The 27953-nt window shown below is 42.4% G+C and overlaps 1 protein-coding gene across 2 annotated transcripts; it reads right to left on the bottom strand.

Annotated features, from left to right (window-relative positions):
* Positions 1 to 79: 79 nt before the first annotated feature.
* Positions 80 to 21009, bottom strand: krt222 (keratin 222). 2 transcript variants are annotated; one of them, XM_058089255.2, is made up of 10 exons: positions 20613 to 21009; positions 20318 to 20530; positions 18143 to 18225; positions 17466 to 17619; positions 15780 to 16058; positions 14278 to 14403; positions 12497 to 12717; positions 6742 to 6971; positions 6348 to 6450; positions 80 to 3314 (listed from the first exon to the last, which is right to left on the bottom strand). In XM_058089255.2, the coding sequence occupies exons 2-10, from the start codon at positions 20513 to 20515 to the stop codon at positions 3104 to 3106; spliced, it is 1605 nt and encodes a 534-aa protein (XP_057945238.2). In that variant the 5' UTR covers positions 20516 to 20530; positions 20613 to 21009; the 3' UTR covers positions 80 to 3103. The 2 variants fall into 2 exon arrangements, with proteins under 2 accessions (XP_057945238.2, XP_057945247.2); XM_058089264.2 differs by having other exon boundaries at positions 20719 to 21009.
* Positions 21010 to 27953: the final 6944 nt, after the last annotated feature.

Genomic DNA, 27953 nt, shown 5'->3' with positions numbered 1-27953 from the left:
CATGGATTTGTGTGTAAAGATACACAGGACTGGTTCCAGATTTTCTTTTCAAATTAGGATTAAAAGATGTGATGGAGTATTGTTATATTTTGGGATGTTCGACCGATAATTATCATCCCGATATCAGCATGAAAATGCGATATTTTTCATCAAAACCAATGTTAAAAAACAAATGTGTTCATTCCACCACGGGAGATATGTCATGTTTCACATATCGGTATTGGTATTGGTATCGGAAATTGAGAGTCGGACAATATCGACATATCAGTTTTAGCTAGCTAAAGCTATGCTGATGTACCCTAAGTATGTACCCGGTGTTGTGATGCCATGCACAGCTCAGCTTTCTTATAGACTTTGTTTGACAAAGCTAATTAGTGTAAGATAATCATGTGATTACTACTTCACAATATGCCTTGGGCCAATAAAAATGAGCAGCAGGCCGCACTTTGGACACCCTGGCCCTCGGTGCACGGTCCAGATCCAGATAGTTATTGTACTATAAAAATCTTGTTGCCGTGTCTTTTGTCACGATGAAGAATAAACACGTTGAGCTTGTGGAAATGCTTCATTCTCAGATGTAGTCAGAGTTTTACAAAGTAGTACACTGAATGTACTGTCGTTTCTGACAGAGGCTTGTTGTAATGATGGCGTTTCGGGTTGAGATTTGGGTTGGACTGAAAACAACCAAAGTGTCAGCACAAGCTCTTGAATTGAAATTTGAAATCACACATTGTTGGTCAAAACTACATACCATGTGGATATTACTGAAGAGTGAACGCAGAGCGGACTCAAACTGCGTAGATAATATATCAACAAATATTCCAAACATGTACAATGATGACTACACAGTATTTCTAGTTATTATATATTTATATTTGGTGTCAAGAGCAGGAGCAACCAAAAAGCATAAAGGCTGCTGTATCATCGACTATTTACAAATGTTGCCATCGTGTGGTTACAACAGGTATTGTATGTAAAAAAAATAAAATTTATCCAATCATTTTACACCACTTTTCCTGTTTACCACCTATCCTGGGGCGCTTGAGCCTACCCCAGAAGAGTTCCGGCCAAAGACAGTCTGGACTGGTCGCCATCACAGGATGCAAAAAGAGACAAATGTTCAAATGTGGGGGTTGAACACGTAGTACCTGCACAGAAGTACGGCCAATCAAACATCTGGTTTTTAATTTTGGTAAAAGGCCAAATTCACGTAATTGTATTCTCAGTTTATGCTCATGGACTAGATAGGACAGCTGTATTCCATTCATTGTTTCCAGGGTGAGTCCTGCCATCGCATGTAGCATGTAGCATGTAGCATGTAGCATGTAGCATGTAGCATTAAGCGGCACATTTTCAAATCAACTGTAACGCTGCAAAGTGCACGTCAGTGCTTTGTCGTGACATGATCCCAAGTGCTGTATGTTTTAGCTGCGCAAACATTCAGGAACTATCTATATATCTATGACAATAATTGCACAAGGAAGGGACGTTCCTTTGTTTTCTCTGGAGGCGCCCAGACAACCAGGACAACCGCCATAAGAATAGTCCTCCCTAATGTGTCGTATGTGGTAAAATAAACTATGAAATGAAGCCATGTAAAAACATCCAAGTTATTAAACATGGCAACATGCAGTACATCTAGTACAGATAACTTTTACATTTGCAATACAGCAACCGCAGTCCCGCAAATTTGTAAAAGAAAATAATCAATATCATTAAAATCAAAATAAGATATTATTAGAATATATTATATTTCGTTTTCTTACAATGTGTTATTTTGCATTAAAAATATTCAATTATTATTTGTTTCCCATGCATTGGTGTTACTCCCATTTATTTGTGATTCAGCATTTACGACCCCACACGTTGACAGATTTTTGCTCTGAAAACCTTCTATGCTGCTTATCCTCACGCATGCTGGAGCCTATCCCAGCCGACCTCGGGCGAGAGAAGGGGCACACCCAGGGTTTGCTTTTCCACTGCAAACACAACTCTGTCACCCCAAGGGGTCTAGTGTTTGACAAAGATTCTGCACTTTTGGTCCTTGAAGGCACTGCAGCTGCAGTGAGATGCAAATGTGAAAGTTCAAAGTCACGTTTACACCGTGACTCCATCTGTTGGTGGATCGTCTAAAAATTAAAAATTAAAAAAAATAATAAAAATTAATAAAAGATGACTTCAATTATATTCGGAAAGCAGGAAGTGAACAAACTCCATCTGTTGGTGGATTGTCTTACATCAGGGGTGGGCAAATGCTTTAACTTGGAGGTCACACTGGGTTCAAAAGTTAGGTGGAGAGTTAGAGGGCATCAAACAGAATGAAAAACTTGCTTACGCATTACATAAATCAACTACTAAGTGCTCAACATATGCCCTCAATGCCTGCAAGGCATGCTGGGTAGTGGAGCTGCAACAGTATCATCTACTGCATCTACTGTTGCCTGCTTGTTAAGCCCTTTGAGGCTCTTTTGTGATCAAGGTCTATACAAATAAACTTGACTTGACTAACAGTTACTGATTGTAAAAGTACCAGATGGATGGGTAGGATCCTACCCATAATCTTCCTTCTCCTTTTGGACATGTGGAACTGGGAACTGATTAGGTGATGCACTCAATTGTAACCTGATGCATGTTCAAATGAAATAAAACCATTAGCATTACCATTATAAAGCTTTTGGAAAAGGAATTTGGAAAAGTCCGGTGGGCCGGATGAAGATGCTTGGCGGGCCTGATGGGGCCCGCAGGTTGCAGTTTTCCCACCCCTGTCTTACATTATCATTCATCAGTGCTGAGTAGCTATATATTTAATAGTAGCTATATATTATATTTATATATTTAATAAGTGTTTAAGTGTGTGATGCATGTTCATCACCTGGATTCTGCAGCTGAATCGACTTGTTTTTTGCCAATTGTTGTTGGCCCTGGAATGTAACACGTGTGACAAGCAGGGATCTACTAGGATCTACTGTACTGTCAATGTCAAAACATGATTGGAAATGGAAAACAGAACGTCTACACCGAGTGCCACCGGCATTCCAACTTATGTGACGGTTCGTTGAAAGGAACCACATCCAACCTTCAACCAAATCCAGCGTTCCCGCGGTTAAGGTGTGATTGCAGCGCTGCGGGATCTTTTCATGATGAGACGAACTTCGACGTCGGGAAGGCTGTCTTGTTTGGTCTGGGCGCAGCCTTCATCTGCTGCAGCCATGTGCAGGTCGAAGCGCAGGGACACAGACTTCTTTCGGAGCTTTGGGTTTCCTCTGAAGAAAGAGCTCTCCCACTGCTTAATCACCTTGTCAATCTTTTCCGTCCTACACACACACACACACACACACAAATGTCAATCAAATATGACGGATGCTGGAATCAGGGAATTAGATGAGCTGCATTTGACCAATCGTCACCCATTAATTCTTCTACAATGGGAGTGCATTCATGACCCAAGGATGCATGAACTGTCTGCAGGTTGAATAGTTTCACATATCATGGAAGAATCTCATTAACTTTGGCGAAAATGATTTATTAGTGTAGCAAACAAAGAATAATAGGAGTGTAAAGGTGACAATGAGGTATTATTTAGTGTCTACAGGGCTGAAATAATCTTAAAAGCCGTATTTATTAGTCATGAACAGGTTTTCCATGCTCTAATTACAAAACCTTTCACTTGAGTCCTACTTTGCTGTCAGGTGTGGAAGCAATGAACAACGATAAATTCTACACTGGTCACTTGGGGTCATTAATGTTACATTGAAGTACTGGACAGGAGTAAAACAATATGTATATGTTTTATTTTCTCTTATTACAAAACTACTTCTACTATATTAGTTCATGTGCAGGTAATGGTGACTATGGGGGTGTTATTTCATGTCCAAAGGGCTCTAATAATGCCTAATAATGGAAAGCCGTCGTAAACCGGTTTTCAATGCTCTAACTACAAAAACATTCCAATTAGGAATAAGGAATTGTAACGTGTGGAAATTTAAGTATACAGAATTTTCACTCAATTGCAATTGCCCCCAAATTGTCCAACATGACTCAGACATCATTACAGACATCGTCTAAAGAGAAGCCACAACAGGGACTTAAGAATATGTTAGGTTGAGTTTTAATGTTTCATTGCTAACTTTGTCTGCCATGACTCGGGAGTTGGGAACAATCGCGGGCACGTCGCGCACCCAGGAGTCAGCGAGGCTTTGTGGGAAGGACAAGATCTGTTGCTTCTTCTGCAAGTTCGATACATTTATACTAATGCAGCTTTAGTAACAGTTGCACAATTAGTAACATGTCATTTCATTTCCTGGGGGAGTAAGCGTGAACGGAGACGAGTACCAGTAAAAAACCAGCAACAAATGGTTGACGAATCATACGCCTCTATCGAGTTGCTGTTACTATGCTGCAGGGTTCAAGCATACTGGAAGTGCTTCATTTTATAAAAGTCATTTTTCAGTCTTTGCTATTAAGTAAGCAAGTATTATTTAGGATTGATTTGCAAATTGTTGGTGTTAATCAGCAGGGAGTGCTGCACATGCTTATCTGATGTCTGTGCAGCGTAATGAAATTCTTACGGACAAGAAGCTGTCAGCCCCTGGAGTGAGAGCTCAGCCAACAGCATACAGAATATAAACATTAGGACTTGTCAAGGTGAGAACTTGTGCGGTCATGTGAATCCACTGGCAAACGTCTGCACACGGCTCGATGCCAGAGGCATTTACTCAAAAACATTCCACCCATGTCTGGTGTGACAACAATAGGTGCCCCACCCCGAAGACAGCACAGCAGGCGGGTAGCTAAACATCAAACAAAAGTCATTAAAGAAGGGAAAAGTTCCCATGCAGGTCGAAGATGAATCACCCTTGAGAATCTCAAGCAGCAGACGTCTGCACGCCTCGTGAATAGTTCAAGGTGTATGCAACGGGGTGGGGAGGACATTGGTGGTTGTCATGTTGTTGGCTGGTGAGTTCATCTATTCATGTTTGACAGGTGGAGGTGTGAAGGTTTAGGACCTTAGCGTGTGAGGCGGGAAACAATGCTTTAAGTGGAAAAGCCGTACAGTCGTACCTTCCCAAAAATTAAAACTATGGCCTATTATTCATCCAAAAATATTGACAAGTCATAGACAAGTCATATGTAGTATTCGGCTCGCTTGGCATCAGTCGTGTCATGAGAACGCTCCTGAGATCTTTCTGTTTGCGACCACTCTGTCCTGGATTAGTCAGCGGTTGCACCCAGATGGGAACGGATGGCTAAGTAATGCGATGTAATACACAAGGCACACCTACGTGTGGTGCGGTGAACAGACGCAACCACGTCTTCATTTCATGAAATACAATACTGTAGAAGAAGACAGGACTCGTGCGCATAAGTTGCCGCTTGCCAAGGTTGGCCTAGACTTACAACGAAGTGGAATTACATGTGCGTCATTTTGACCTGAAAGCCTCTTAGACTGAAGAGACCTTACCTGACGTTGCATGACCTGCATGGAGCCAGCCATGCCATGTCAGACATGACATAGTCACGACACATTTTCTTCCCATTCCTTGTGAAAGTGGTACATTTTTGTTGCCTCATTTTGTCCTGTAAAATAACTAAATTGGAGAGGCTAACTAGTTAGTTTTGGTAGCTTGCTATGCTAGCAGCAGCCGCCTCTTATGTCCCTGCAGATCCAGGAGGCTGCACAATGTGGTGTAAACAAAGATTAAAGATGAATATAAAGGTGTTATTCCATGTCTATGGGGCTCTAATAATGGTGAAAACCATATTTAGAAAGTCCTCAACAGGTTTTCTCTCGGCTGCAAGGTGGTTAGTGGTTAGCGCGCAGGCCTCACAGCAAGAAGACCAGAGTTCAATTCCACCCTCGGCCATCTCTGTGTGGAGTTTGCATGTTCTCCCTGTGCATGCGTGGGTTTTCTCTGAGTTTTCTTCCTCCCCCATTCCAAAAACATGCTAGGTTAATTGGCCACTCCAAATTGTCCATAGGTATGAATGTGGGTGGGAATGGCTGTTTGTCGAAATATGCCCTGTAATTGGCTGGCCACCAGTTCAGGGTGTACCCCACCTCTCGCCTGAAGACAACTGAGATAGGCTCCAGCACCCCTGCAACCCTTGTGAGGATAAGCGGTAGAAAATGAATGAATGAATGAATAAACTGGTTTTCTGTGTTTTAACAATGAAAGTATTTCATTTATTAATATTGAGTCCTACTTCGTGAAAATTTACTGGACCTGGAACCAATTAAATACGATAAACGAGGGATGACTGTCTTTTTAAAGAGATTTGTTGGCAGTTGGTGCCAGAAGATGAACCATGGTGAAAGGGGCTGATGACAGTTCAACAGCAGGACTTACTCAATAGTGCCGTGGCCCTCTGCACTTTCCTGCACCACATTGCCCTGGAGAATCTCCTGAGTCTTCACGGTGGAGATGGGTAAATCTCTATCTTGCTCTGGCTCTGAAACAAGACACGAACGTTGAATCATGGCCATACATGACAGTAATAATTGTGTGTAGTTAGATTAGTGACCCTTGGAGTTCACTGCACTCACTGTACCATGAGCTGAATGGCAATGTCTGTGTGTCAGTATGAGGCCAATAATATAATGTTGCAGAAACGATTGTGCATACACTGGAATACAAATCAAAGGTAAGTCTTGTTATGTTAACGAGCAATCAAGAACCAACACAAAAAAATTAAACCCAAAGGAATCCCCCACCAATCTCACCACATGTCACCGGGTCCTACCTGAGAGTATGACAAGACTCTGGGGCCGGTGGAGTATGGAGACTTCCTTTGGCTTGTGGTTTCCTGGGAGGAGTGACATCGTTTCAGGCAGGGGCTCTGACTTTGGTTCATCTGGGGTGACTGCAGGGTCACTAAAGCTGTTGTCCTTGTCCAGGCCGCTTTCCTTTGACGCCACCAAAGAAGATCTCCAGGCCTGCAAACAGGTCGGCTGCCCACTCCGACCTGTGTACCTGCAAAATCACATAACCAAGTGATGAGGACGTGGGTGTCCACTTACAGACAAATGAAGTGATGCACTTTGATACATTTTGTGCATGAAAACAGATAAAACCAATCACTCCATTCATTTTCTATGCTGCTTTTCCCCATGACGGTCATGGATAAGAGGAAGCCTATCTCAGTTGGCGAGAGAAGGAGTACACCCTGGACGGATAGCCCACCAACTGCAGGAAAAACAATACATCCATCCCTTTTCTTCAAATGAAATGAAATGAAAATGACATGAACTTAGAATCCCAAAGATTATTTTTAATGGATGTTTGTTTTAAAGGGGGACCTATAATGCTTTTCCCATGTTTCTGACCTATAAATGTAGTTAGAATGTTGTATTCTGGTGTTAAACCATGCCAGAGTTTCAGATAATGAGGTTTGCTCATTGAGAAGTGAACCCTGCAAGAAGTTTGGGATGGCTCAAAACGCTGGGTTTCAGAAGGCGTGGTAAAACTGCCCCTTTGTGATGTCACAGAGGGTGGACTTCCTTATATGGGTCATTGTTAGGAAACACTTTAGGGGCGTGACCGTTTTGGCAGGAAGCAGAAATCCAAGGAAATACAGCTGGAATAGGACTGCTGCAAAGCTTAACACCAAGTCCAAACAAGTCTGTACAAAAACAAAGGCCTGTTACCTCGGAGTACCTTTTCAACTTTCCGTGCTAGCATCTGCCAGTTTTTATGTATTTGCCCCCTTGCTAGCAGCTGTGAATGCCAGACCACCCACTTCCACTTTATCAAGACACTTAAGAGAAGCCAGTATAATTACCTTGCACAAGTGCATGCCTTTTTACACCCACAATGCAAAAACCACCGGTACAAGCATTGTGACAATTATCTTCCTCCATTAATTAGGCTTGCTTTGGCATGTCAGGGACATTCTGTAATCACGAAACACCTTGCAAGATTATACAAGCTCCTCACTGTGTCAGATGACTTCATAGAATGGAAGCTAACATAATCCTTCTGTTTTTCCACAGCTTATTGTCCAAAGAAGCACACAGGTTTACAGCACTAATTGACCACACTTGTGTACATGGCGCCTGCTTTGTTCAGTTTGTGTATACCGTACTCTTTGTTTATTCCTTCAGGATGAGGTTCCTGAAAATGTGGTATTCAATATTAATGAATAGAATATTTTCATAGTTATAGCATGTTTCTGACTTTTTAGAGCTCTGTAGATATGAAATAACACCCCTAAAGGCACAGCAATGCCTTCCTAAGATTTTTTATTGACAAAATAAAGACGACTAAGAGTAAAATCTCACCCCCATCATGTGGTACCTCTGCTGTTGGTGACACTTGACCCTCCTCGTGATCATCCAATGTCCTTCAATTCAGGCTTTTTCAAAAAGTGTTTGGGGTTATTGGTCCCTGGATTACAAAAATGGTAAACCTCTCAAAATGTCACTCCACATCATATTCTGTTAGGAAGGTTGGGACACTAAGTAGGTTTGTCAGGGTCAGTCTTTGATTGGTTTACTTCATATTTATCTGGTTGTAGTTTTAGTGTCACAGTGAACCAAGTAGAGTCTGACTCTGCAAAACTCCTGTGTGGAGTCCCCCATGGTTCTGTTCTGGGGCCTACCCTGTTTATACTGTACTTGCTTCCTTTGGGAACGATAATTCAAAGGTTCGGCATATTTCTTATCATTTATATGCCGATGACATCGCTATCTGAATTTGACAAGTTAGACTCCCTGAAAAGCTGCTTAGTGGACATCAAGAACTGGTTGAGTGCTAACTCCCTGCAGCGAAAACATAAATAAAACAGAGACTCAGAGGTTGTTGCTCCTGATGACTCTATCCCAAGAATGAAGCAGTACTTGGGTGACATGGGCCAGTCATCCAAGACATCCCTCAGAAATGTGGGTGTTATCTTTGACAAGGACATGTCACTATAGCAGCATTGCAAACAACTGACAAGAAATTGTTTCTTTCAACTAAGAAATATCTCCAAAGTCAGGAATATGGCGTCGTATGATGATTTGGAGCTAATCATTCATGCCTTTGTGTCCTCACGATTAGACTATTGCAATGGTCTTTTCTCTTCCCGAGGTAAGAAAGAGATGTCTCGCTGATTGGTGCAAAATTCTGCAGCAAGGATTCTGACTCACAAATAGGAGTACACACATATCACCTATTTTAAAAACTCTGCATTGGCTGCCAGTCTCCTATTGGAAATATTTAAAAATGCCCCTGCCCTACACCCACACTCGATCACTCAGGTCTGTGGACCAGAACTTACTGATGGTTCCACATACCTGTTTCCCGACCAGAGGGGACTGATCCTTCCAGGCTGCTGCTCCTAGGCTTTGGAATGATCTTCCTCTCTCTCTGCGTTCATTAGACTCAGTTGATGTTTTTAAAACCCAACTTAAATAATTTTTATTCCGTAAGGCCTTCTGATTGGGCTGATATAACCACTGTTGTTTTATTTTGGGGCTGTCTTAACTGTATGCATTGTTTTTACTGTTATACTGTTCAAATTTTTACTTTGATTGTGAAACACTTTGTGACCTCCTGTCTGTGAAAGGTGCTATATCAATAAACTTTACTTACTTAGGGGCCATCCATAATTTTCAACATTTTCACAAGCATACAAACCGTACGAGGGGGGAGGGGTTAAGACATCAACGTACGCTTTTTTGAAAACCAGAAAATGTCGATGTCTGTATGTTCGAACCGCGGGACGCAGTCAAATTTTAGCGCAAATAGAGTGGTCCCCTGTCGTCGTATGCTAGCGCGAGAGCGTACCAGTCCACGCGATACTCCACGTAGCTCTAACAATCAGACAATGGCCAACCCCGGTCATTTCGATTACCTATTTTCGTTCATCAAAAAGAGAACTGCTGCCATTCATCGCTCACCGAGCAATGCATACGAACAATAAATCAATGTTTACTGCTTTGTGCGTTCGGAAAGAAAGCGGAAGGACGCTGTAGCGGCTGACCAGGCGGCTTGGAAAGGTTCCAAATCGAAGGAATCAAGCAGGGCGGATTTGTTCCCAACTGCCGTTGCATACTTCGCATAGAGTTGAGTTCAAGGGTGGTGTCCATCATTTCAAAGAAGATTTTATCTCCTCAGGCTTTTGGAAACCAGGGGCAACTCTTCTACTCCTTGAGTAATCATGTGTGTATACAAGAAGTATTCCCTTGTTTAAAAAATCCTGTGGAAAACAGTTGTTGCATCAGGACTTTTCTACATGTATCATTTGATAGAAAGAACAATACAAAAAGACCAAATTTGTAATACATTTGTATTTTCTTGAAAGAAAAATACAGTAAACCTCGGATATATCGGATTCAATTGTTCCCACTGGTTTTGTCCGATATATATTAGGGAGGTTTAGAAACCAAACGATAAACGTAAACGCAAACGATAATGACGTCACAGGCTATTGTCAAGTCGGCAAGTTCCCATACATTTCAATAGCCTGTGACGTCATTATCGTTTGCACTTACGTTTATCGTTTGGTTTCTAAACCTCGCTAATAGCAACAAGAAGGCATTTCTACAGATTTGAGATTTTTTTTTTTAATTTCGTTGTACATGCTCATGTACATGTCTGTAATTCATACAAAGATGTTATAATCTTCAGCTTTGGCTGTGAACATGGATCAAAGATGGATCAAAGGCCACGATGCGGCCATCTGATATGTGCGAGGGAAATTGGAACGGGACTGGTGATTTAGTCCGAAATAGGCGAAATCCGTTATAAAAAATCCGATATATGCAATGAATTTTTATTGGAAATGCATTACAGAAAAATTGGTTCTTTTTTATCTGTCCGTTGTGAGCGAATTTCCGATATATCCAAGTCCAATATATCCGAGGTTTACTGTACAAAAAAGAGGCATTTGATATAATTTTTTATCTTGTTCATGTTCAATACAATGTTGATGGGAAGTGACTGATTGACCAGAGTCCCAAAATACAGCCAGAGAACACTATTGGATTGGATATGTTCGAATTTCCTGGCTGTATTGGGTCAGTTGGTCATGGACCTATCAACATATTTATTTGGGATTGTACTCTTTTTAGGGGGAGGGGGGGTTGCTCAAAAGAGTACTCTTTGTACTCTTGTGAAAATGTTGAAAATTATGGATGGCCCCTTACTTACCTGCACTGTTACGATCACCTGCTGCTGTGTGCTGTGGTTTCGCTCAGCTGGGCACACCTGTTCCTAATCAGACTCGCTTGCTGCTAAGTCTGATTGGAGGCAGCTGGCAGTTGCCGGTTACTCAACTATCATCCAAGCTGCATTGTCTGCACTCCAACCATCTCTCTTGTTGCTCACTGGTATCTCCCGAGTCTGTGTCTTTTTTGTCCTTTTTAAAAAAAATCTACTTCCATCTGTTTGAGTGAGTCACCCTGATAATTAAAGATGGTAAATTGCTCCATCTGCTTCTGCATTCTGTGGTCCACACTGCACGCACCACAACATTTACCCTCCAATTATTCTTTGTTTACACCACATTGCTAATGCGCAGGCCACGGGATCACAGGAGAGACACAAAACACGACCACCCTTAAGAAAGGGTTTTAATCGGAGTGGGGACTAAGACAAAGTAGCGAAAACTGGGATGGAGAACTGATAATCTAATGTTCTACATATCACTTGTTTTCCAATATTTTTTGACTGATAATGGGCAATAGTTGACCAGGAAACAGCAATAATTAATTCATTGTTGTTATGGTTGTTTGGGTATTTAAGAGAGCACAAAATATTCGAGTCAAAGTGAAAGTTATGCTTGAAATGTATCATTTCACAAAAGCTCCCTTTTTTAGTCAGGAACTGATATTTTCCTGAAACCTACCCATGTTCTACTGCTGAGTAGTAAAGACCGGAAAAGGTAGAAACAAACTTTTTTTGTTTTTTTTTCCATGTTCCATGTTTATAAAGCCATAGAAACAGAATATTCTTTTTGCCTTGAAATCTTCTCAAATGGCCGGTACTGAAGCTCTAAAACGTCTGGGATTGAATGAGTTAATAATTCATTACAAAACGACGTAAGTACACCCGTAAGTCATTCTCCCCGCCCTCCATCGTCCATCTAAGACGTCATCATGGGGTGACTTGTACTTCTTTGCAAACTAACGCAAAATACATGTCTGCAAAATAACCAAAATGAAGCTAAAGAAAGTTGCAAATGCCAGCATTTTTACAAAGAAGGTGAGAAACCCGACTAAATCAAGAAATAACTCAGCAAAAGACAAAGGCATTGTTTGTGTGGCACCTCCTTCCTCACCACTCCTTGCTGTCCTCCTTGTTGTTGTTATCTGTTACATGTAAAACTGTAATTATATCTATAAAATGTGTTTTGTGTCAATATTTGGGGGCGAATGGAGCATATTCATTGCATTTATGTTATTTGTTATGGGAAAAATACATTGGGTATTTTGTACGAGGTGTCAGCCTATAAAAGAGTCCAGATGTGTTTCACAGCTGAGTCATTTTTTTCTTCTACCACTGTCATCCCTTACCTGCACTCCTCCTGTTCCAGTAGTCTTCTGTAAGTGGCAATCTCTCGCTCCAGTCTAATCTTTGTGTCGAGCATCTGGCCGTGGCGCTGACGCTGAGTGGCCAGCCCGCCTCTCACTTGTTCCAGCTCACTCTCCAGCCCGGTGATCACCTGGGAAAGTTCCTGCAGCTGGCTGGAGTACAGCTGCTGGGTGTGCTGGAGGGTGTTTTCCAGACCTTTCTCCTGGACAAACACAAAGAGACAATAAAAAAATGCTATTTTTGGAGCGTATAGTCATCCCTACGTCATGGTTCCAGCATCACTCCCTCACTATTGTATTCTTTCAATATGATCACCTTCGGCAAGCACAGCACAGAGGTTATGTTTTTTGTCTGTTTGTCTGTGTTCAGAATAACTTGCAAAGTTCTGAATGGATCGGGACGACATTTTCAGGAATTGTCGGAAATTGATTACATTTTGGGTATCACCGTCTGGATCCAGGAACTTTTTTCAAGGGTTCTTTTTCATTGCAAAATAGGTCAATTTTCAGCAATTGTGCTTGTAACGCCACAGAACAAAAACTTGTTTGGGACATTTAGCCTTCCCGGTTAGCATGCTGATGTTAACTTGTTAGCATTGCAAGCATGGGAATGTTAGCATAGTAGCATTTTCTGCTATTGTCATGAGTAGACACATTTCTAAACACTTACCACTATGCTCCTATGTGTTAGCATGCTAATGTTAACATGTCAGCATTGCAAGCATGGGAATGTTAGCATAGTAGCATTTTTTGCTATTGTCATGAGTAGACACATTTCTAAACACTTACCACTAAGCTGCTATGTATGTGTTAGCATGCTAATGCTAACATGTTAGCATTCCAAGCATGGGAATGTTAGGAATGGTGTTATAGGTGAATAGGTATTAGCGTGCTAACTTTAGCACGTTAACATTGCTAGAATGCTAATATTTGGATAGCATTTCAGCTGTTTCATTGGTAGACATTTATACAAACACTTAGTGTTATCATGATCTGTGTTAGCATGCTAACAGCATGTTAGCCTTGCTTGCATTCTTAAATTTATTCTTAACTTGTATAAAAAATGTAGGTTTTATTGACACATATATGTACGTACATTCTTACAAAGGCGTAACTCGAGCTTGTGTCGTTTTCATCTCTATGTAGCTTCACCAGAAGGTAGAAGGGTAGTCTGTCACAGCAAGCCTGGTTATTGAAGCGGCGGTGCCAGCCCCCCCCACATTGTTGCAGGTGCAGAGGAATGTACTGTTCGATTTATTTAAATTTGTGTCTTGTAGTCTGATGGGGAAACGACTTGCCATACTTGTGGGCAAATGCTTGACGGGGAATCGACTTCTTTTGGTAGGGAATCATGATGTCAAGAGGTCTCTAGTAATGTTAAAAATCTGTATTTAGAAGGTTGCTCTAAAATAAATTGTGTGAATTGACTTATAACTGTCGGGTGTGGAACCATTTAAAGGCAATACGAGGGAGGGATTACTGTGTTAGCATGCTAACATTAGCATGTTAGTCTTGCTTGCATTCTTAAATTTATTCTTAACTTGTATAAAATGTATATGATATAAATGTATGTATGTAAATTATAGCAATTAAATTATATACATTTTAATTAATATAAATCGAACAGTAGTTTTTATTGACACATGTATGTATATTCTTAGCGTGTACAGCGTTTACAGTGTTTACAGTATCTATTATGACCAGGTGTAAAACCCCCTCCGGTGAGTTACCCACAATGAAAACGTGTGCTTGTGTTTCCTTACCAAAGCATGCAGGGTCTCAATCTCCACCTGTAGAGAGTGCCACTGCCGCCGGGCCTCGGCCAACTCGGCCCGAGCATCCCTCAGTGCATTGCTGCCGAGGCTAATGTGTGCCCATGCTGCTTCCTCCTGCGTCACATGGAAGTAAATAAGATGAAAGGTAAGCAAACCATATATTCGCTTGTGGCGGGGATTCTTTGAAGAGATCTGAAAGAATTTAAACAAGTAAACCATACAATTCCCTCTGAAACAGAGTCAAAAGAGCAAGTTGTCACAGGTTCTGCTCCTGATTGTGTACATTTTTCATTGTGTAAACACCCTCCAGTTTGAAGATACACAAAGTCGGGCCAGCTGTGTTGACACACTTTACAGCGGTTAGGTGTTTCACACTAATCATCCTCACCCTCGCCGTGTCTCCGTTGTCACAACATTTCACAGTAAAATCATAACAGTTCAGAGTTACACATATTATATGGATTTTTATTGTCAGTGTGACTTTCTGTTGTAGGTTTGTTTGGTCAAATTAGACGATGCAATGCTAGATAGCTGCAAATCCTGGCTATGCCACCTTTGTGCATTGGCATTGTGCACAGGAACGCTAGGTTACAACAGCAAACAGCGCTATCAAACAAAAGATGCCATATACTGTAGATAAGATAAGAAGCATGGCTTATTTGCACCGTTTTAGTTAATGATCATGTGACCAAATGCTTAACATGAAGTAATATAATAAATACAGCTATTAGCAAGGATTCCATTCCGTGACCACCCTCAGATGCCAAGAAAGTAATTGAGACGTCCATAAAAAAATTTTTCTTTGACACATGGTTCGCTCGGCCCCCTCCAAATCCTCCTGCTAGCTTGACGTTGACTTCCACTAGATTCACTTCTCTCTTCAATTACCATTATTCACTCACAACTGGGGTTGGGCATCGTTTGATTTGAGCCATTCCAGTTCCCACTCAGATTCCTTGTTACACCATGACCATCATCAGTGGACCAAAGTCTTCTGTATTTCAGGTTGGTTAAGATAAAAGATAAAAAGGTGTAGTGGTAGAGAAGGTTTGGGAACCACTGATTTCAAGCAAATGCATAACATAACTACAAAATGGAATTCGAGTACCTGTGCAAACCGTTCAGAATTTATCAAGCTCATCCAGCTCGTGTGAGCCTATCATACTATATGGATGTGAAAAGGTCTGAAATTTTATTCATTATTCGGTCATACATTTGACTTGTTGAAACAGCCGAGAGCCTGTAAGGGTTTGTTTGCTTGCTGCATGAACCTAACATGGTCAATCGGAAATTGAGCTGAGGAGGTCTGATCCTTCCTTAACACGATCCTCCCTTTAGACACTTTCACAAACATACTGTCTGCTACTCGGATAGATGCTACATTGCAGGTAGAGGCAGAGTTAGCCCTTAAGAGAACGTCTAGCGAGCCGTGAGCCAAAACAACATAGCACAAAAGCAATTTGTTTGTGAGGATGCAAGAAGAGGCGTACCTCACTGAGAGCTGCTCTGTGTGCTGTTGATGCGGCTGTCGCTCCAGCTTCAGATGGCCTTGGCCCGACAAAACGGATTGATTGCGAGCCCGTACCCTGGCTGAGGTGTCTCTCACTCGGATCGGGAAATCTGTCAGGGTTGCACTGAGCTTTGATTCGGTGGTGGAGTTTGGGAAGCTCCATCCCTGCGCCATCCTCCTTCTGTTTGCCTGCTGCCGGGATTGTGGCTAACAGAGCATCACATGAGGCGGCCCGCTGCAGTTGCAGATCTCTGGCTGCCTGCACACAGCCAACCACAGGGGAGGGGGAGGGAGGGTGAGATGGAGGGACACAGAAATAGTACATAGAGTACAGAGAGGACATACTGTAAATATGCATGTCTGGGAGATGCCTTGCGTTCAAAAGGCGTCTGAGTCCAGAGTGGACATGCAAAGTCATTGGAAGAGTGACTGAGGTGTTACTCATTTGGGGGAAAAAAAGGAGAAGAATCATCACCAGAGATGCAAAAGTCCATCTGTTGGATGCACAGTGATATCAGTGACCCATTAGCGATTAGATAATATTCGGATGACGATTTTATTCAAGTGCAGATGTGGCATTTACCATTTGGGAATTACAACCAGTGCCACCATTTTCCGTGTTTGGAGAAATTACTCACTGAAAAAATATCATAACTTTATTACATACTTATTAAGCATCAACAATACTGCTCTGCAACTCTGGATCATTGCTTAGGATGCATAAAAAAGATTGTGCACTTATTAACAATTAAAAATGCTGTGGGATAAGTATCTCCTTAAGATGAGGACATAATATATAATATCAATAATATCAATAATGCATAATGAATGCCAGATTGATGGTATGTATTATAGTATCTCACCCTAATATACTAAGAGTCTTATTAGCTTTAATTACTACTTATTAAGGCTTGTTACAGCACCTTCATATAAAGGGTGACCATATTAGTGATGGAAGACCGACTGAAGACCGAGGTAGTCTGTGGTATGTGCCGTAAAATGTGTTCAATGGCATCCTGATTGTAGATACATCAAGACTTTTGGACCTCAAGTCATTTTCCACATTTAAGGTAAAGACATAAATGATATACAATGGATCTTTGCAAATCCCTGCAAATGTGCAGATTTTTGGTCGAATTTGCATTTTATCTTGCACTCCAAAAATAGGCTGTTTATTTTGCCCTATAACAACAACAACAACAACAATAATAATAATAATAATAATTGATGAATATGTAAAAATAGGAATTTCATGCATCATTCCATCTGTGAGTACGTGTACGTTTTATAATATGAAATGTTTTTAATAAGTGTGTGAGGCAAACCTGGATGATTTAGCATTCAGCTTGTTTAGCTTCAATTGTGACTGAACAATGGCAATTGAAGAGAGAGGGGGAAGGTTCTGGAGCTGAATGTAATTACAGCAGACAGTTTTATTCTAAATGTTGATCCCAAATCAGAGGAGAACGTCTACATCAAGCTAGCAGGAGGGCTTGCAAGGAGACGTTTTTATGGACGTATACATTACACTCCAATATTTGCCATTTGCTGGCAAAGTGCCAAAAGCGGGATCTATTGTATACACTCGTATAATTGTGTACAATTCCTCATTCAATCCTTTCACCCAAAAACTCCAGATGTTATTAATTTGCACAGCTGTAGCAACCTGATATTCATGGCGTACATCCTGCAGCTCTGTCATTGAGTGACCAATGTCGGCCTGCAGCTCCATGCTGCTCTGCTCCGTCTTCTTCTTTGACTCCCTCAGCGCAGCCACCTGTTGCTCCAGAAGCATGGTGTTACACTCTTCTGTCTCACATCTGCAACAGGTACAGAGGCGATTAGTAGCCAACAATCACGCAATAACTCATGATCAATAAATAAAAACAGCAGGGGATATAAAAATGCATTAACGAAGTAGGAAAAGGTGGTTATCAATATCAAGGGTTAGATACTGGGGGGCTCATTGGGAGCATTTTGGATACTCAGACCAGATACCTAACCAGTGCAAATACCGGGAGATTTACAATAGTATTATTATGAATAATGGGTCAATTGATGAGTGGAATGAGGTCATCTTTGGGGGAGACGATAGGTCCTCTCTATTGGGGGATTTGGTGACAATGCTGACAATAATGTGTGATGATGATGATATCCTGGTATGATGAACAATATGGTGGATACACTTGATGCGAGGGCCCAGTTAACACTGCTTACAGCTTTAAGCAATGTCTGCATGCAACAAATATTGCCCCGGTGCAATATTAAGTTCTGTTCTAGTTTCTATTTTGTTTCACAAGTGACTGATAACTTCCAAGAACGGTACAGGCACATACAACTGACCTGGCCTGGATGACAGCAGCTCTGGACTTCATGGTGTCAGACTGCAGCGCCAACTTGGCATTCTCCATCAGGAGTTGGCCAACCTATCAAAGCATAGCAAAAAAAAACATACATTGTAAGGACTTAAATGGACTCCAAGTGCTTGATGCATTGCTCGATGCATTGACCTAAACACCAACAAACCTTTAGCCTCCGAAAATATTAGCATGACAAATGAACACATTTGAGTAGTAAATGTTGTCAAACCCGAGGAATTTCTAGAAACCAGGATGGCTGAGAGCTGCACTCAAGGCACTGGGTTACCGTACTTACACTTCTGATTAAATTGTTAGACCAGTTGAACATTTGCAATAATTCCCATTTTGCATTGTAGGATCTTAAGGAAGTTTTAAGTCGAGCTTCAAAAGGAATGAGACTTTATTGCAAACAAACTAGGCTGTTCATCAGCTGATCAACAGTTTAACAACATAGCTACCCCCCCCCAAAAGAGAAATAAAATACTCAAAAAAGGTTATGAGCAGCTGTGTCATTCTTTTTGAGCACCGTTAAACAGTTGTATGCCAGTCAGATGCCAACATCTTCATATGGTAAACCGTTTGACACAACCATTGTTCCACTGAAGGAGAAAGCCTTTGAAGCTCTTCAACTTTTCAACTTATCAGTCAAGTCATATGTCCAAAATAGACATTATTATGGCTGTATGAATTACTTTTGTCATTTGTGGCCCAGGAAAGTAAAAGCAACAATTGTTTAAGAAAATGGAGAAAAAAGGGTGTGTCCTCGACTTCATTGTACACATTAGCATCTCGTGTCAATATTCTTTCCATTTGCCTTAGCATGCGTAGAGAACATTTCCTGCCCAAGGCACACCCATGTTTATATATCAGGGAATTGTCTCTAAACATTGACAGGATTAAAACAACACAGTAGACGTATTTTGCGTGGGTTTCAAACACCCATTACTGCTGAGCCTTCTTAAGAGCCACGGATCAAAACGACTTCATGTTTTAGTAGCAGCTTAAGGTTTCATTCAGGCTGGAATGAAAGCTAAATAATCGGATGCTCTTGACATAAAAAACATTCTCTTTGTTTGCGCTGGGAAACCTTGGAGGGAAGTTATACTACAATAATGCAAATCTATCTCCTCGGCCTTTCTTGCAGAGGCTGTGAAAAGGGATAATCAGCTCCTATTGAGTCATGTGATCACCATACCATAAACACCATAAAGGGAACACCATGAACTCTTTCCTTTGGCTCAGGTCTGAGTGGATAAGGAGACTTATAATTGTTTACTTTGTCCACAGTAGCTTCAGGTTCTCAATTTGAACGATTACTGTTATATACTGGAGTGCTCGTAGGCCAGTTTCACATTTTAGAGTGACCATATTGTGATGACCGAAAATCAGGACCCAGCAATGAGATACTCAAAGTTAAGTTAATCAAAGGGGCCTTGTCGTTTCAAATCAGAGGTGTCAAAAAGACACTTTGTAAACATTTACTTTTATTATTTGTATTTATTATTATTTCATTGGAAAATTGTTTTATATAAACCTGGGTTCCATTCTCCGCCTGGGCATCTCTGCATGGAGTTTGCGTGCATTTGTGGGTTTTCTCTGAGAACTCCGGTTTCCTCCCACATTCCAAAAACATGCATGTTAGCTTCACTGGCAACTCCAAATTGTCGCCATTTTCTGTACCGCTTATCTTCACAAGGGTCGGGGGTATGCTGGAGCCTATCCCAGCTGACTTTGGGCAACAGAGGCGGGGTACACCCTGGATTGGTTGCACATACAAGAGTCCTGGGAAAAAAGGATGTTTGGTCACCCCATGTTAAACTCACGTACCTCCTTACAAGGTTATCTTACGGTATGCCCCTGGAAAGTTGTCACTGCATCGTGCCTTTAACTTAATACGAGAATGTTGTTTGTAAGAAAGCATGTTCTGCACCGGTCCTTGTCACACACGTACTAAGAAATGGCAGCTCGAAGGACTGTCCCTTGTATGACAGCAGTTATTACAGAGTCACACAGTCTCAGGTGAAGATTATTTACGGTGGCCTTAAGCGGCTGCATGTTAATGTTCTGCTTGAATTACCTTAGCATGATTGGCAGACAATGTTGTTAAACTGGATCTCACAGAATGACTCCCTCTGAAATAATCATTAATGACTCTTACCTGAGCACGGAGTTCCTTCACAGCGTCTTCCTGCTCGGACCAGTCCTGAGAACACCAACTGTTTCTCATGCCCACTTGGACGATATGGGCCTCCAGCTGCTGGTTGGTTTCCTGCAGCCTGTTGACCTGGTCCAGGAAGCCCTTTAAACGAGTGTTCAGTCCCCACATGATCTGACCCGAGTTCTGTAGCAAATCCATGGTGAACTTCGTTGTCTGCAAACAAGAAGTCACATGATGCCATAGAATGATGGTTGGGCCATTGTCAGAACTCTTTAGAAATAACACATGTACTTACAGAGTTCCTTGAAGGAAGCCAACACTGATATACAGCTGCAGTCTAACACTCTTTTTAGGGCTTTCAGAGGCGTGAACTATGTCAATGTTTACCCAGGGATACTCACGTGAGCTAATGTGGCCTTCCAAGAAAAAAGCACAATAAATGTGGTTTAAAAAAGAAAGCGAGAGTCTAATGGTCCAAGCAAAGATCCAAACAAACTCTCCCCACAGCTGAGCCACATTTCTGGCCAGAGAGCTGGTCAACACGTTCTTCTTCCCACTGTGTCTGGGGTCATCATTAGCTGGCCCCTGAGACATGCAATCGGTGCTGTTTTGGTCTGTCAGCAAACAAATGGTAGAGTGGAGAGTTGTGGGGCTCAAGCATGGTGCTTACATCACCAGCACTCTGGGGCCCTTTGTACCCTCTGATCCAGGATTACTGAGCCGCTTTCAAACGCAGTGACATGACAATTCATGCGGGGCGCTGAAACTGTGTGTTAGAGGCGGGTCGAACAATCCGAATAACAATTCGATGGTATCAACACGAAGGTGGGTACAGTAATCCCTCGTTTATTGTGGTTAATTTGTTGAAGACCCGACCGTGATAAGTGAATTTCTGCAAAGTAGGATTCCTTATTGACCAATGGAATATTTTCATAGTTGGAGCATATAAAACCTGTTACAACAGTCTAAATACTTAACATTGTGTTTAAGATTAGACCCCTCTAGACATAAAATTACACCACTATAGTCACTTTTACACTCATATTACCCAACATTTTAGACATTAGGGGTGTCACAAGATCTCATGAGAATATTGAGCCAGAATATTCATTCATTTTCTACCACTTCCTCACGAGGGTCACGGGGGTGCTGGAGCCTATCCCAGTTGTTTTCGGGCCAAAAGCAGGGTACACCCTGGACTGGTGGCCAGCCAATCACAGGACACATACAGACAAACAACCATTCACACTCACATTCATACCTATGGACAATTTGGAGTGGCCAATTAACCTAGCATGTTTTTGGAATGTGGGAGGAAACCGGAGTACCCGGAGAAAACCCACGCATTCACGGGGAGAACATGCAAACTCCACACAAAGATGGCGGACGGTGGAAATGAACCCGGGTCTCCTAGCTGTGAGGCCTGTGCACTAACCACTCTACCGCTGTGCAGCGGGGAGCAAGAATATATTCAAGAAAATATCCTGTTTTAGTATTACTTTTGGTTGTAACTTGAAAATGGTTAGAGATAAAGGCATCCTGTAAATGATACAAATCATCAGGATAACCCAAGATTTGTGATGGGAGTAAATCCACTAATCTGATTTGCATATTATTATGACATCACCAGGCTCAGAAATCGTCAGATCCCTGTCTCAACGATAGCCGAAAAGCTCAACAAAATGTCGGATCCACTTGTGGTATTTTTCCTCATCTCTCAAGCAACCCGAGCCATCATCATTATTTACGGCGGGATCTTTTACTGCTGCCTTCTCCGCTATTGGACGTGTCCCAGCAGGGGAGCAGCAGTCTCTGTCGGGAAGCCCAGACTTCCCGGTCACCGGCCACCTCCTCCAGCTCCACCGGGAGGACACCAAGGCGTTCCCAGGCCAGCTGTGAGACATAATCTTTCCAGCGTGTCCTCGGTCTGCCCTGGGGCCTTTTCCCAACTGGGCATGCGAGGAACACCTCACCAGGGAGGCGTCATGGAGGCATCCGGAGTAGATGCCAGAGCCACCTCAACTGACTCCTCTTGATGTGAGGGAGAAGCGGCTCTACTCTGAGCCCCTCCCGGATGACTGAGCTCCTCACCCTATCTCTTAGGGTGAGTCCAGCTACCCTACGGAGGAAACTCATTTCAGCCGCCTGTATCCGCGATCTCATTCTTTCGGTGTGGACCCAAAGCTCATGACCATAGGTGAGGGTGGGAACATAGAGAGACGGGTAAATTGAGAGCTTTGCCTTCTGGCTCAGCTCTCTTTTCACCACGACGGTCCAGTACAGCGACCGCATTACTGCCGAGGCTGCGCCGATCCGTCTGTCGACCTCGCGCTCCCACCTTCCCTCACTCGTGAACAAGACCCCGAGATACTTAAACTCCTCTACCTGGGGCACGACCTCATTCCCAAACCAGAGGGAGGGCATAGAAGTCTCCCAGTAGAACGACGGAGTCACCAGCTGGGGTGCTCTCCAGCACCCCACTGATGGACTCCAAGAAGGTCGGGTACTCTGAGCTGCCGTTTGGCTCTCACACAAGTTCAGGCTCTTTCCCCACCAGAGAAGTGACGTTCCATGTCCCAAGAACCAGATTTGGTCGCCGAAGACCAGGTCGCCCAAGTGCCCGCCCTTGACCGCCACCCAACACACAATACACCCAACCCTTATGCTTGCCCCTGTAGATGGTGGGTCTATGAGGGGGAGATCCTGTGTGGCTTCTCCGGGCTGGGCCCGGCCGGGCCCCACGGGTGAAGGCCCAACCACCAGGCACTCGCCTGGGAGCCCCTCCCCCGGGCCTGGCTCCAGGGTGAGGCCCCGGTATCCCACATCCGGGCGAGGTGCGGACATAGGAAACAGACTCCCATGGAGAATAGTATGTCCAGTCGACCCTCATCTTTGCGCTTATTTGGTTCCAGACTTGACCGCGATTAGTGAATTCGGATTCAGTATTTAAAAATTTAATATTTTGGGAGTCATGGCATCAACAACCAGATTATGAGCTTCTAAATATGGGTTTTGCCATTATTAGAACCCTAAAGACATGTAATAACACCCTTGTAGTCACCCATTTGTATTACCAAATATGTACATCAATGTATTGCCATGGCAGCTTTAAATGGCTTTTCACTCGTCTTATATTACACTTGCAAAAAGGAGAACGAATGAGAGTATAAGCCATTTCAGAACTAAATACTGTAAATGTCCTACTAAAGTTGGGTCACATGGTAGACAGGACAAGACAGACGAGCGGGATTGAGTTGGTCGACCTACGCAGAACCAGAAAGTTCACTTTCTCAGGCAAGAACTTATCTTTCCTTATCTTTTTGATGCTATCAAACAAGTCACCCAAACCTTAGACGTTTCTTGTGTCTGCGCTACTCTACCATTAAAGAGAGGATAAACTGAATGCTGAAATGCAGTCCAGCACCAAAGGTCAAAGTGCACGAGTCTTGGGAGCAGAAAGCCGCTAGCTGACCTTTACGGTGGTAGCCAAAATGATCTCAGTGCTGTATATTGGTACTGCCCATCGGGTGACTGGCGTGCTTTCAAAGGCCAGATGCCACTTGCATGTACTTTATTAATAATGCTCAAACCTCCCCCCAAAAACGCTAAACTGCTATTAGGGTGCATCCACACTTAGTAGTGGTCTGGTAGTAGAGGATGTTTCGGACAGAATCAGACCTACTGGAACAGATGAATGATGCTAACCAAGGTTGCACTGTACGTGTGTCAGGGGGCCCATTGCATTGATCGCAAGCTACCTGTCTATCACAAAGGTAGTTTGGGTCGATTGCATGAACATCACTTTGTAGAACAGTCAGCCGACATCAGGCTCCTCTCCTGATTTGCTCTTGCTCCCCCGCAGCAATGATGACCAGAAGTCTACACACAGATCTTTATTATTCAGATTTGGGATAAACTAACTCAACTGTAAGATGCCTGTATCCATAACAAACGGTTTATTTGAAGCAGCTCGTTATGCAGAAAGATTTGTTTGATGGCTTTGCTTGGCGTCATGAACTCCACTATAGAAATGCCTGAAACCCTTCCCTTTGTTAAACACTTACTGAATTATTAACTGGAAAATGTGCACCCTGCTGGAACCTTTTTAATGTGTTGCCTTGACTTCGGCTGCATCGTCGTTTTCAGTTGTTGTATATCAGTCATGTTCGATAGCAAGTGCTAACTGAGCTAAAACATGAAGTGTGCCTCTTATGAACGCTGCAGAGCTATTTTGACTGACTTTACTGGTACTCAAGTTATGTACACAACTATGGAGGAATTATGTGTCATTATCTTTATTGCCGTGTTGAATTGAACTGTGAAATATTTGTGAATAATATAAACTACTTTGATTACTTGGAAACTGTGAATGTGAAACACAAATTATTAGTATTTAGTATAGCAGTTTTGAAGTTTAGATTTTATATATGTTGAGATAGATCATGTCGAGGTCTATCTTGCTTGTGTGCACCACTGATATACAGTACATGTACATAAATACTCATATTTGTCAATATAGTAAATATATATATTTAGTTTTTATAGTAGGTGGAACATTTTGGGACTTGGTCCTTTTAAAAGTAGATTGTAGGCTGACAAAGTGTGAGCCCCCCTGTTGGTGTTTGGCATATTTAGGACTTAAACCTGGGTTGTGTTGTGAGTGAACAATGGCAGGAGGGTTATAATAAACATTTCTATGGCCTTTACTTGCAGATTTATGCCAATTACGGATGGGTCTGGAACCAAACTCCCACCAAAAACAGGCATCTATTGAATGGATGCTGTTAGGATTGTTTGGGCATCTGTGTGTACTGAGTTCTTCAGCCAAGTAGCTTATGCTTTCAACATGACTTTTGTCTTTTTGAGTTTCTGGCATACGAGAGAGTGCTGAAAATGATAAAAACCTTGGGGGATAAAACACAGACACCAGGAAGTTCACTTTTCAGATTGCATCTTACAAAACAAAACAACCACGCCTTAGATTTGTGCTCAGATCATACCGGTAGGGATAAACCACATTGTTTTCAACATGAACACATCATTCCTTGCATTTCCTAGATCAGTGAAGAAGACAAATGTCACCTAATAATGAAAGAAATACCTTGAACGTACACAAGAAATGAAAAGACTAACTAGTCAGGGAGTGGTCCTGACACTTATGCGTGGACCGTGTCGGGTGTTTCCACCTGATTGATGGGGAGCTGGCGCCACAAAGAAGTACAACTCTTGTCCAAGCAATGCATTGTACAACAGTGTCTCCCTTTGTACTAAGTAAATGACTCCCCATTTAAATTCAGTTGGAAAAGGCAAAGTCATGACCAGCAGGCGTTTTGATGACTCCTTACACACTAGCGTAAAACTGTTATCTTCATCACACCTTGATCTGGCTCAGTACCCCAGGGTTACATAAGCCCTGCTTTTCACAAAACAATTAAAATAGGAGTGCCACTGTCTCACTGCCATCGAATGTTATGTCAAATGGGGATGGGCAAACAAGTTTTGGGCCAAACAAGTTAGGACCAATCTCTTGAGACCAGGAAGGCTGGCTGTGTGAGGATACAGTATGTTGCCCCACTTGTTCCTCCTAGGTGGGGATATGCAACTGTCAAGACACAAAAACTGGCTTTCTATCACAAATTCAACCCAGCACAAGACAGAGGATACCTGTCAGATCAGTTAGTCTGCATGCTTGTCGTTGTATATTCATTAACTGCGAGGCAGCATCAACAAATCGTCCAGACTATTAATTATACCCCAACACACATTTAAGAGAAGGTTTGCAGTCATGAGAACGAGCAAGTTTCATGGCAGTTGGCCAGCTTTTTACACAACTAAACTACTTGGCAGCTACAGCGACACTTAAGCAATGCGTTTCTACTGTTGGCAGTTTGTGGTACCATGATAGCTCAGCTTTTGTGATTAATCCTTCCCAAAGGGTCCATCAAAAACCAAATCATACCAAAAACCAAAACATTTTAATCCAATTCATCTGTTTCAGGATGGCACCCAAAATATAATAGCAGATTCATGCAGACTAGTTAGTTTGCCGCAAAGTTTTCTCCGTACAAAAAACTGCATATATGGTAATATTTTTCATTGAAAACTGAACAGGTGTACGACAACCCAGGTACCACTGAAACGTGGTTTGAAACCAAAAAACAAATGCAGTGGAACCCTGGTTAGCATTAATCTGTTCCAGAAGATCTGACTCTAACCAAAACATAATGTAACCACATTTTTCCATATGAAATAATGTCAATCCAATTCAGCCGTTCCGTTCATATAAATAATGACTGAAAGGGATAAGTGAACATTTATGGTTATCTTTACCTTCCCTGAAGACAGGATCGTTGCCAGAGACACAATGTAGCAGCGAGACAAACACGGACACAGCCTTTGTGTTTTGCAATGCGATATTTCTTGAAGTCAACGTTTTTTCTCACTTCAAGTTTTTGCTTTTCTTTTGATCACAGCTGCAAAACAACCCAAAACCAAGCCAAAGATGCAAGTGCCAGCATTTTAATGACGAAAGTGAGAAAGACGCTTCAATTGAAGAACTGAATTGAAGTAACTCATAGTGGAACATAAAAATGGTGTCCGTGTTGCTCTCACTGCCACATTGTGTCTTTGTCAACAATCCTGTCTGTTTTTCACGTGTTAGCATTTTCTAGACTTAGGACTGCAGAGTCAGTTGCTGATGACATCATCGAACGGGGACAAAGCTGACTTCTGCTTCCTGTTCCCATGTGTTAGCAAGCTAACAGGATGCTAACAAGGACATTTTTTTGATAAAGATACATTAAGAACACGGTTGTTCTTACACACCTCCCGCTAAAAATAAATAAGGAGTTTCTCCATGTTTAGTTCAGCTGGTGGCGTCTCCCATTGTCAGAGCATTACCCGTCTCGCCACAACTCCACCACTCCACGCCGTGACAAGGTTAAAACAATCCAAATGTTTTAAAGTCATTTGGTTTCTGCGATGGAGGACTGTGAGGTTGTAATAGGAAATAATAAAAATATAAAAGTTAACCGGAACACAAAAGAAACCTGACTGACCAGGGAGAAAGGGCGAGAGATAGTAACTAATTCCACCAGTTTATCAGGCTGAGAAACAATCACAGGCGTCATCTAACAGTTTGGATACAAAGACGCAGCTCAAACACGTATTGCTGCTGTTGTGGTTCGCTTTGATCTAATCCTTTACTTGGGAAAAGTTCATTTACATCGGTTGCACGCCTGCCTGGGAATTAAGCCTCATCCAAGAATGTGCAATAGGGTTGAGTCTGGAGCTTTGGGAAGACCCGCTTCAGAAGCTTGATGTTAGCAAAGTTCCGCTGGCAGCAAAACAGCCTCAGATCATGATGCAACCACCACCGGGCCTGACAGTTGTTAGAGTCTCTGTAGGTTGGACTTGTTGCCACGTCCAACCATAAAATTTCCGTCCAGAATATAGTGGCTTGTTCAGTCCAGCTTCAATGTGTCCATTGGGAGTAAGGTCTCCACTGGGAGACAAACAGTGGACCTCAGGGTCCAGCACCTTCCAGAGATGGCAGGCTTCAGTCTTGGTTGTTTCTTGGCTGTTCTTAGATTCTTAGACTCTTCTTAGCTCCTCACAGAGTTCCTTGGACCTTTCT

The sequence above is a fragment of the Doryrhamphus excisus genome, linkage group LG9, assembly GCF_037039965.1.
Source record: "Doryrhamphus excisus strain RoL-2023G ecotype Guam linkage group LG9, RoL_Dexc_Guam_v1.1, whole genome shotgun sequence".
NCBI classification, from domain to species: Eukaryota; Metazoa; Chordata; class Actinopteri; order Syngnathiformes; family Syngnathidae; genus Doryrhamphus; species Doryrhamphus excisus.
Note: the sequence above shows the minus strand (reverse complement) of the source record. Positions and strands in the feature narration are given on the sequence as shown.

Coding starts and splice junctions, on each gene's coding strand:
- krt222 (XM_058089255.2), bottom strand. CDS start 20,515: ATGGATTTGCTACAGAACTCGGGTCAGATCATGTGGGGACTGAACACT. Junction 6,972..12,496: donor CTGGAACAGGAGGAGTGCAG/GTAAGGGATGAC, acceptor GTGATTTTGCAG/GTACACAGGTCGGAGTGGGC. Junction 6,451..6,741: donor GAGTCTTGTCATACTCTCAG/GTAGGACCCGGT, acceptor GTCTTGTTTCAG/AGCCAGAGCAAGATAGAGAT.